At 36.1% G+C, this 11,149-nt stretch overlaps 1 protein-coding gene and 2 long non-coding RNA genes across 3 annotated transcripts; 2 read left to right on the top strand and 1 right to left on the bottom strand.

Moving 5' to 3' along the window:
• The first annotated feature begins 468 nt into the window (after positions 1–468).
• Positions 469–1,573, top strand: LOC130689385 (uncharacterized). Its single transcript, XR_009000714.1, has 5 exons — positions 469–587; positions 780–923; positions 1,033–1,162; positions 1,228–1,325; positions 1,426–1,573. It is a non-coding gene; the product is annotated as an uncharacterized LOC130689385 (long non-coding RNA).
• A 2,077-nt stretch (positions 1,574–3,650) lies between these two features.
• On the bottom strand, positions 3,651–4,301 carry LOC130689383 (uncharacterized). Its single transcript, XR_009000712.1, has 3 exons — positions 4,238–4,301; positions 4,011–4,082; positions 3,651–3,931 (listed from the first exon to the last, which is right to left on the bottom strand). It is a non-coding gene; the product is annotated as an uncharacterized LOC130689383 (long non-coding RNA).
• A 1,486-nt stretch (positions 4,302–5,787) lies between these two features.
• On the top strand, positions 5,788–6,460 carry LOC130689366 (uncharacterized). Its single transcript, XM_059494132.1, has 5 exons — positions 5,788–5,967; positions 6,035–6,113; positions 6,179–6,252; positions 6,316–6,375; positions 6,428–6,460. The coding sequence occupies exons 1-5, from the start codon at positions 5,884–5,886 to the stop codon at positions 6,458–6,460; spliced, it is 330 nt and encodes a 109-aa protein (XP_059350115.1). The 5' UTR covers positions 5,788–5,883.
• The last annotated feature ends 4,689 nt before the right edge of the window (positions 6,461–11,149 follow it).

Raw genomic sequence — 11,149 nt, 5'->3', positions numbered from 1 at the left:
ACTTTGATGAATGGTTTTTGTCATCAAGCTGTTGGTAACTGAGCTAAGGACATTCAAAGCGCTGCTGTTTTCCCTATTTGTACCTTTGGACTTTCCACACCAGCTTCTGGTCTTCCTATTCTATAAGTCTGTCTGATAGGATGGCAGAGACAGCAAGTAAGCAACCAAGTTTTTAATACTGTACTTCAAAAAGTGTTGAAACAAATCTTTTAGGAAACAGTGTGTTGAGTGTAGTGACTAAGAACCTTTTCAACCATGGAGTGATGACTGGGATGTCATAAGTGTACTGTGTCAACTCTCGAACTGATTATTCATTGCTGATTTCCATGTTTGGATCTGGATGAGCTAGTCGCTTAGCCAAGCCTTTCTATTCATCCATAACTTTTAAGGAAATTTTTGTCTCGAACCCAAATAGGTTTTTCTAGGTATGCAATGTGGCTTCATTACATAACCTGGCATTATGTTGTCCAAAAAGAAGCCTAGTACTCCTGCTGTGCTCGTGCTCATGAGAACAGTGACTATCTAACTGAAGATATGCAATCGCCTGTAAATATCAAGATGGGCTTTCATCCATTGTGAAGGGGAAGGTATGGAAACAATCTTCTCTGAAATTTATCAGTAACACCATGATTTTATTTTAGTGAGTTTAGTGAGAATTCTTTCATCAGATGAATTTTTCAACTCTAACTTCTACCGTTTATTCATTATTAGTTTTTCTTTATTACTGTTGATTTTTCCTTTGATTATGCCATAATAGTTTTCTTTCATTTGCATTGTAGGAAAGTGAACTATCATGGGGGGTGATCTTCATACCAAGGATGCTGTGTGTGTCCTCTCAGTGATCCTAGGTCAATACTGAGGGGATCTAATAAAGGGCTGTAATGGTTGCAGAAAAACGAGCCATTTGCTGCAATTACGTGCAGGTTATCTTAACAGCATTCTTCCATTGGAATTTCGGCCCATATTGTCTAGCTCGAAGACAGGGCTGGTTATCTGATGCTTGATAAATTAATTTCTTTATCTGTTGCACAGGAATAGTGGATACTTGGGATATCAAAACACAGCTGCTGATGTATCTGTAAGATGTGGCCTAGCACTTACCACATTCATATCACATTGATCCTTACTTTACTAATGGCATTAACGGACAATTAGATAAGATGTAAGGCAAGCAATGTTACAGGAATTTTTTCTTATAGGATGAATTTAAATTTTTTTCTTTTACAGAAGTGTTGATCAAAGTTATCTCGTTGACTTTGTGGAACATTCGGGTTTGACGTTAAACTTATCAGAAGCGAGTGTGATTAAGAACAAGAAAATCACGGGTAAGAAAGATTGTGCAGCATGGCTTATTAGCATGGCATATTATGGCAGATTTCTTTCGATACCGTTGTCTTTTACCGTCGTTTTTATACCGTCATATAGTTATTAACTCTGCTGGTGCCCAGTTTCGGAATTTTATTGCACATCGTTCCCTGTCGAAATTGTCTGCTTCGTGCTGAGAACCTGTATTCGCAAAAAATACCTTGTCATCGTTGTTTTGTCATAGGTAGTTGTGTGGAATGGGCATGTAGGTAACCAAATATTTTAGTAATAATATTATTACCCGGATACAAGTTAAATTATATTCATCAATTTGATAAATTTTGATTATGCTTGATACCAAATTAACATGATTTCCAAGAATAATTTGTGTTTCCATGCAGAAGTACCAGAGTAATGTGACAAACATTCACAACAGTGATTACCCTTCACAAAGCTAACATTTAGTATGCTACTATTATTTGTTTTATAAATTTAGTTATAATTTAATTCAGCTTTTTATTTAGTGGAATATAATTTATTTCAGTTTTTCTGATGCAGTTTGGAAGCCACTTGGTGTAAACTTTTCGTCAGGTACTCACAAAAAACAGATTGGCAAATCTAACAAATGGTATGCAATGGGTAACAGTTTTATTACAGTTGGAAGTAGTTTTTCCAAACATACATTCCGAACTCATTTTTAACACACTAACATATAGTTGCATCACATGTGGGTGGGTGAGATTTTGTTCCAGGAATTTCAGGCGTTGCGACTGAAAGATTGGCGAGCCAAAGGACGCCCTGCCCTGTTTACCACAGCGTTGAAGGATTGATGTATCCAGTGCCAAATCGCCACAGCTGGAACGTTTGTATCGGCGACAAGCACCCACCAGCAGCAGACGAAATCCGAAGTGTGTGTACGTGCGCGTGTGATACGTTTGACAACATCGTAACTCGAGCGAAAAGCGAGTATTTCGAGATTATTGTTGAAGTTGTGGGCAGTTCTTGGTCCATGTGTGATTCAACGTAAAGGTATGTGCAGCTTGCAATCGCCCAGTTTCTTGCTTTCCCATTTTTCCTTTAACAGTTTGACACTTTCGACGTAAATACCCCGAGGAAAAGGCGTCTTGCATGAAGTTGTTGAAAGTGTGGGTGAAGGACTGATTTTTGTAGCGTCATCCAAAGCTATTAGCAATGCTGTTGGATGTCAGAATCATTTACGTTATTGCCCAGACTTTCATTGCCTTCCAAAAAATCGTCTGCTCGACGAAACTCTGTTCGCGAAAATGCTTAAGCATCTTTCAGTGTTACTCCTGTTGAAGCCGAGGCGAATAGCTGAAACACACGTATCATTTCATCTCTTTTTTGCCTCATCATTGTACGGAAACTATGTTAGTAACCTTTTGTTTTGCGTTTTTGTTTTTGTTAAAACTTCCCATATCATTTTCAAGTGCAATTTTTATTTTTTTTTAGGTAGCTGTATGGATGTGTAAAGAATGGTGGTTGCAGGTCATGAGAGCCATTCCTTTATACAATACCTTTCCATTTTTATTGCTTTAAGTTTTGTCATTTTAGCCGCTGAATGTAGCTGGAACAGAACACATTGGAATTTTAACGTCAAGACATCTGGCTGGTTGGACGATTAAACATCCCTCTGTGGGGACACAGATATTGCGTCTAGTTTTTATCTGTAGATTATTTCTGAGATAATAACTTTGTCACCAACACCGTGACTTTGATAACCAGCAGTTGAACAGCCTTTCAATTCCAAACAAAAGGAGTCATGGTAATTGTATGTTTTGTATACATTTCTGTATAAACTATCACTTATCTAGATTTACTCAATTGACATGACACTCTATATGGCTGGCATTGGAGTAGCTAATGCTGTTCATATGCAGAATATGTCACTGAGAAGGGGTTCTATTATGGTAGGAGTACCATGTTTTACTACAGGCTGACCAGAATCACAAACACATTGATTGAAAACTATCATCAGTTTCAACAATTGATACGTAAAATAATAGTAATATTACAAAATTGTAATAATATTCAAATGGTAAGTAAATACTTTGGAATTGTTGTTGCGAAAAAACGACAATTTATAATATAAATTGTAGTACCAAACGTATTGTATACTACCATATGGTTTAAGTAATTATTAACATTAATACATAATTTTTCGTAGTTATTGTATTATAGAAGTATTGAAAATTTATTTTTTAATTTGTTTATGGTAAGGTACATTATATATCAATTATGATTGTTTGTTATCCTACCAAATTTAAAATAATTGTACTTTTTACTTTGTTTAATTGTACTTTGTAAATTATAGGGTTTTTTTTTGCTTTGCTTATTTGTTAGTAAACAGAACTATTTTTTGGCTTAGTGTAACATTAAATAATTTAACAGCTATTCAAATTCGAACAGTTGAAATATCAAGTAGATTCACATATGCAGGTAATATGTTAAAATAGTGTTTTGCAGGTACAAGAATTACACATACATATTTAAACTTTATTAATAAGATTTTCAATGTTTAATTATTTCTATTTACATTCAGAAGTAACCGGTTAGTAATGTGAATTAAAGGACATGACTATATGATGAATACCAGCAGTGATGAAGCCTAAGAGTAGCAACGAACATAAAAAGTATGGTACTATAAATTTTTTAAATAATTAGTGGTACTTAACAAATTTCAATACCTCATTTGATGCAGTTGAAAGGCAGCCAGAGTAAACACGCCAGCATCTACTCATGGATTGAAAGGGTCGTTCCTAAAAGAAATGGAATGCTATTGGTAACAGTTTGATTTAATTAAGAATTAGTTTACTAACATAGATTTAGAACTAATTTAATTGAAGTAGAGATATCCTCTAACTTTCTACAATTAAAGAAGACAATGAAGCTACTTAGTATAAATTCAACCTACCTGATAAGCGAATCGATCGTCGATGGTGATATAGTTGTGGTACATCTGTAGAGGCAAGACTCCGAACGAATGTTAACATCTATCGTCTAGACGACGCCTTAAATACTCGCAGACACGTGTCACATTATTGCTTTCCCGGAAGTAGAGCGTAGGGTAGAGGGACCTAATTCTGAAGGTCGATAGGTTGAAGGACAAATTTTTATTTCCAGGTGAGCCCGAGGTTATAGCCATTCCCCATCGATTGACCTTAGGTTTTTTATTTTTTTTTTTTTTTTTTTTTTTTTTTTTTTTTTTTTTTTTTTTTTTTTTTTTTTTTTTTTTTTTTTTTTTTTTGTTTGTTTCCAAGTGCCTAAAACAGACGAAGAACCTCGGGCATACACAAAAAGGAGAGGGAAGGGGGGAGGAAGGAAAAAAAAAGAAGCTAGAAGCTCAGTAGCTCTTTCACCTGCACGCTGTGCACTAGTGTAGATTTGTTGCTTGCAATCCACGTCTAAATATTCTTAGAACTTTCGCACGTGCTCTTAGCTTTCGCAAATTGTAGATTCATCAATAACGCACTGCATCAGCACCTGGGTTAGCCTCTGCACTGGCCTTGATTAGTTGGGTAGTATAAGTCTAGATGAAATAGATTAAGTTAAGGATAAGTAGGCCTAAAGTTAAGTTAAGAGTAAGGCGTAAGCGTAGTCCACCTCAATTCGTTACCTTTGCACAACACTATCTCAGCCATTTTCTTTCACTGTTTTATGCAATTATTAACCGTAGTGGTCGTTCGCTAACCATTTTTTTTCTTACAAACAATTGTACATTTCAACTTCTTAACACAATTTACACATGAACCGCCAATCCGGCCAATTTTTTTTAAAAAAATTTTTCTCCATGTAACTGTAATTTGTGTACCTGATGTCTGTTAAAATTAAGATGAAATTTGTTGCTGTTCAAATGTAAAAAAAAATTTTTTTTTTCTCGTTTCTGTACAATCAGCAGGGTAATCTCTGGGGCTGAAGGGCAACGAAGATCGCCGTCGCAGCCATTGGAATACCGCCCAGGATTCTGAGGTATATATTTAAAAACTCGGTATCTCATCATGATTTTTTCTTTAAATGTTATGTGCCTAGGAAGGCCATAGCTCCACTGAAGAGGACCTTTGGACAACGAAGGTCATCACCAGGATTCTAGTCCAAAATTACAAGGTATTCAAAAATTGAAGTGCATTACTATTCTATGTAGTAATTTGTGTATAAGAGGGTTGGCAACGCTACCGATGAGGATTACTGGACGTCGGGGATAACCACTGGAGCTGCCAAGGATTGCCAGGTATTACTTTCACAATTTAAAGTGTTTAATCGTGTTTCTTTATGTATTTCGGACGGTCCACATCATCTCCGAGGTGGGCCACTCGACAACGAGGTTCGCTTTCGAAGCCTCCTGGAATTATCGCCCAAAATTGTGAAGTATTTAATTGAAAGTCTTAGGTTGTGATCTATGATTTATTTTGTTTTTATGTATTTAGGAGGGCCTCACCATCATCGAAGAGGATGCTGGACATCGTGGATCGCCGCTGGAGTAACAAGATCGTCGCAATGGATATTTAAGGTATATGTTTTACACGTTTAAGTGTCTAAACATGTTTTTTAAATGTATTTAGGATGGCCCACATCATCACCGAAGAGGGTAACTGGACAACGAAGTACGCCGTTGGAGCCACCAGGATCGTCGCTCAAAATTGTCACGTATTTTATCGAAAATTTTTACTGTCAATTCATTAACCATTAATTTATTTTGTTTTTATGTATTTAGGAGGGCGCCATCATCGCCGAGGAGGACCATTGGACAACGTGTTTCGCCGTCGGGTTCACCAGGATAATCGCCCAAAATGGTCAAGTATTTAATTCAAAGTTATAAGTTTTACATTATGATCTCATTTTGTTTTTATGTATTTAGGAGGGCCGCACCATCATAAGAGACGATGCTGGACATCGAGATTCGACGCTGTAGCAACGACATTGTCGGCATGGGTATTGTGGGTTTTTAAAAAATTAACGCTAAGTGTTTAATCGTGTTTTTTGGGCTTCGAAGAGGGCTTCACCACCACCAAAAAGGACGCTGGAGCATCGATATCGTCGCCGTGGATGTTTCAGGTATATCATTTACTCGTATAATTGTGTATTCATGTTTTTGTTTTGTAATTAGGAGGGTTCCATCATCGCCGAAGAGGATTACTAGACTACGAGGTTCGCCGTCGGAGCTACCAGGATCGTCGCCCAACATTGTCAAGTATTTCATTGAAATTCTTAAGTCTTACACCACTCATTTATTTTGTTTTTTATGTGTTTACGAGGGCGGCATCATCGCCGAAGAGGATCACTGGCCAGCATGGTTTGCCGTAGGAGGCACCAGTATCGTCACCCAAAATCGTCAAGTATTTCATTCAAAGTTATACGTTTTACACTATGATCTCATCTTGTTATGTATTTAGGAGGGCCTTACCACCATCTGAGAGGATGCTGGATATCGAGGATCGCCGCTGGAGCAACGAGGTTATCGCAATAGATGTTTCAGGTATATTTCTTTACATGTTTATTTGCCTAATCATGTTTTTTTTTTTATGTATTTAGGAGGGCTCCGTCGTTGTCGAATAGGATCACTGGACGTCGTAGGGTGTCGTTGGAGCAACGGAAATCGCTGCCCATCCCGTCGTACACGCCCATTAGGTCGATGGGGAAAAAAAGATGGTACGGTTGAGTATTGCCTAATTGGCATTTTTCTACTTTATTCCATGTTACTCGTGTGTTTTACAAGTATGTTGCTCTTGTCCTATATTCCTTACCTTTGTTTTTCCTTATGCATGACGGCTTAGTTTTAACTTTGACTGAGCACGCAAATTCACTACACCTGTACCCCACGGTTCACTCACGGTTTGTTTGCTTTTTTGCACCGGGTTGGGGTTAGCGTATCAGGTAATGTAGGCCTGCTCACATTGGTTTCAGGCCAAGGATTTAGTTGGTGCAGGTTTACTAACACTTGCTACTTCTAAAATAAAAAGTAAAACAAAATAAATCTATTTTATGTCAGCATACTCTTTTGAGTATGGTTTCTTGACTTGAGTAATATATAAATCGCGTGCGATCGGGTTGTAAACCCCGATTTGACAACCCGACAAAACGTGATGGGGCAGCAACCGTTCCGACCTGTCGCATAGGCAAGAATGAAAAACCCGCTGAACAAGAAATCGGTTCGAGCGATACGGGTTTGTGGGGCTGATTGGTCTCACAGTTTTCCTCAACGGATGTGTTGCAACGCTGTCTCACAAACGTCTGCACACGAGTTCTCACCTCAGTTTTTTTAGTGCAGTGAAGAAAGTTATGCAAACCAAGGATATCGGTACATATTTGACAATTTCATGTTAACGATTATTTATTTAGATGTTGTTATTTAGATGTTTAGCTTATTGAAAATGGATTACAAATTAAATATATGCCGAACGTTAATAGTAATGACGCTTAATACTATATTGATGTAATTGTATGAATACTAATCGCCTTCAAAACAAATCATCGCTTGTGTTCGGGTTTCGTGTCCGATAAAAATGAACATGGAGTTAATAAAAAACAGCTCATTACTCGCTACACAAATTGTGATCCAAGCCGGGCGGTTTTACTAAAGAAATTAGATGTTTTACAACGCTGTTAAACATGTTTCACATGAAGCTGCTAAATCTTATTCGTGACATTGCAGAAAGTTGTTAAACTGTGGCAAACCTTGTACTAAGGTTTAACATTGCATAACTCTGTCAAAATGTAATGTTGTAATATCAGTAAAAAAAATTAAACTTATCTTGCAACAAATGAAACTGTGTGACGTTAACAAATGTACACTGTCTTGTGCAAAAGAAACTCTTCATAGAAAAACTGGGTGATAAAAGCTTAAGTTCTTATATATGGTACTTGTAAATTTTGTGGGGTTTTTCCCTCGTTGAATTTATTGTTTTTTTATTTTTTCTGCTGTCTGTAATGTTGTATGTGTTGTGTTTTGTTGTCTCCTTTTTCCTAGCGTTTGATTAGCGAAAGGTTAGTAAGTTTTAATGTAATGACGATTATATTGTGATTTAACCTCGTGTATATTAGAAGTACCGATTTAAGTTTTCGTTTATAGTCTGTATTTTTATCACCAGGGAAACATATACATATTCATTTTACACAATTTATTATAACTGAAACATTTACACAATTGACACTACATACAACAACTATACACAATTTGACAACCATTGAATTTTCCGTAACTCTGTGGTATTGAACCCTAATATTCGGCGTAGCTTGCCGATGCTCAACCATTGAGCTATAGTCACTTACAATTTCAAGGTTTTATACCTTGAGTCAACGCACGAAAATATTGTATAGTTAATGTTTTAATCTTGCTATACTATTTGTCAGTCTGACCAGTGAGTGTATGTGTAGCATGGCGTATGTGTAGAGGCTCCAATTACGGTGTGAGAACTTTGAGGTTCAAATCCAGTAAGGTATAGAAATAACAAAAAAGCATTAATTAAACGTAACAAATTTTTACTGTTACTTATATTTAACCTTGCTATAGCATTTACACTTTGCTATACTATTTGGCAGTCTGACCAATTAATGTATATGTTTCATGGCATGTCTGTAGAGGGTCCGGCTACCATGTCAGAAGACAAAGGTTCAACTCCATTAAGGGGTTAAAATGAAAATTGAATAAAATATATTATATTTTAACTGTCACTCAAATTTTTGAAAATGTGTAAAAGATGACGCTTCGCTATACCATTGGTTAGTCTGACCATACATTTCAAAAATGTTATAGCTTATGTGTAGAGAATCCGGCTACGGTATGAGAAGACTAGGTTTCAAATCGTAGGCATTGCTAAAGTTATGGGAATACATGCATTAAATACTTTTATGTTTATTATATTATATTTATTGAATATGTGTAATAAGTTGTCTAAAGATGACTTGCAAAAATGGTTGTCAGCAGAATGTGACTCATGGCTCAATGGTAGAGCATTGGCTTCGTAAGTCGAATGATTTGGGATCGATCCCCAAAAGAGTTTAATCTTAAAATAATTCAAATGAACGATGTATTAAATTCTATACATTGCACAAGGTTTCTAAAACTGCAACTGCTATGCAACAATTCCAAATGCAGCAACCATCATGATGTTTAGAATTCTATCAAATGATTCAAATATTGCAATATATATGCAGCAATCTAAATGCACAAACTATTATTAAATTTTCCTTTCTGCACAACGAACATAGTTGAATTGCGTGGGTTCAAATCCTATATAACTATGTCTATGCTCTACCATTGAGATACTTGTGACACTTCAGGAAAGTTTAAGTCTTTAACACTTACGTAACAGAACAGTGCGCGCAAGTCAATACAAAACCTTACCCTAGTGGGGGGATATAGGGGGGCAGATGCCAGAAATGCAAAGCGTCCGCTTCCCAACTCGAAGCTTCCTGGTTCGATTCCCAGTCAGGTCTCCGATTCCACAGTCTTCCTACCTTCCCAGGTGTCACGATTCCACGGGGCCAGTCGAGTTGGGTAACTTCGTGCGAAGCACGCGAACGGATATTTTACCAAATGTTAATCTCGAAAAAGGTAAAAAATTTCAATAAATATGGTATGTTACTCTTTATTGAGTATATAGAAATTTGTATAATTTATAATGGTTTTTAACCGTAGCATAGTAAATATGATATGTCACTCTTTATAGAGTATCTAGAAATTTGTATAATTTACAACGGATTTTAACCGTAGCCATTGTCATATATATAGACAGATGATAGTAAATGAACGTTAGAAAACTTATGCATTGTATAGAAATTCATTTTATATCATGTATTTTACTTTTGGGATTGTTGCATAGCAATTGCAATTTCAGAAAACTTTGAAGATACTATTCGTTCATTTGAATCATTTATTTTATGATTGAACTCTTTTGGGGATCGATCCCAAATCATTCGACTTACGAAGCCAATGCTCTACCATTGAGCCATGAGTCACATTCTGCTGACAACCATTTTTGCAAGTCATCTTTAGACAACCTATTACACATATTCAATAAATATAATATAATAAACATAAAAGTATTTAATGCATGTATTACCATAACTTTAGCAATGCCTACGATTTGAAACCTAGTCTTCTCATACCGTAGCCGGATTCTCTACACATAAGCTATAACATTTTTGAAATGTATGGTCAGACTAACCAATGGTATAGCGAAGCGTCATCTTTTACACATTTTCAAAAATTTGAGTGACAGTTAAAATATAATATAATTTATTCAATTTTCATTTTAACCCCTTAATGGAGTTGAACCTTTGTCTTCTGACATGGTAGCCGGACCCTCTACAGACATGCCATGAAACATATACATTAATTGGTCAGACTGCCAAATAGTATAGCAAAGTGTAAATGCTATAGCAAGGTTAAATATAAGTAACAGTAAAAATTTGTTACGTTTAATTAATGCTTTTTTGTTATTTCTATACCTTACTGGATTTGAACCTCAAAGTTCTCACACCGTAATTGGAGCCTCTACACATACGCCATGCTACACATACACTCACTGGTCAGACTGACAAATAGTATAGCAAGATTAAAACATTAACTATACAATATTTTCGTGCGTTGACTCAAGGTATAAAACCTTGAAATTGTAAGTGACTATAGCTCAATGGTTGAGCATCGGCAAGCTACGCCGAATATTAGGGTTCAATACCACAGAGTTACGGAAAATTCAATGGTTGTCAAATTGTGTATAGTTGTTGTATGTAGTGTCAATTGTGTAAATGTTTCAGTTATAATAAATTGTGTAAAATGAATATGTATATGTTTCCCTGGTGATAAAAATACAGACTATAAACGAAA

Source organism: Daphnia carinata, chromosome 2 (genome assembly GCF_022539665.2).
Source record: "Daphnia carinata strain CSIRO-1 chromosome 2, CSIRO_AGI_Dcar_HiC_V3, whole genome shotgun sequence".
Lineage (NCBI taxonomy): Eukaryota > Metazoa > Arthropoda > Branchiopoda > Diplostraca > Daphniidae > Daphnia > Daphnia carinata.
Note: the sequence above shows the minus strand (reverse complement) of the source record. Positions and strands in the feature narration are given on the sequence as shown.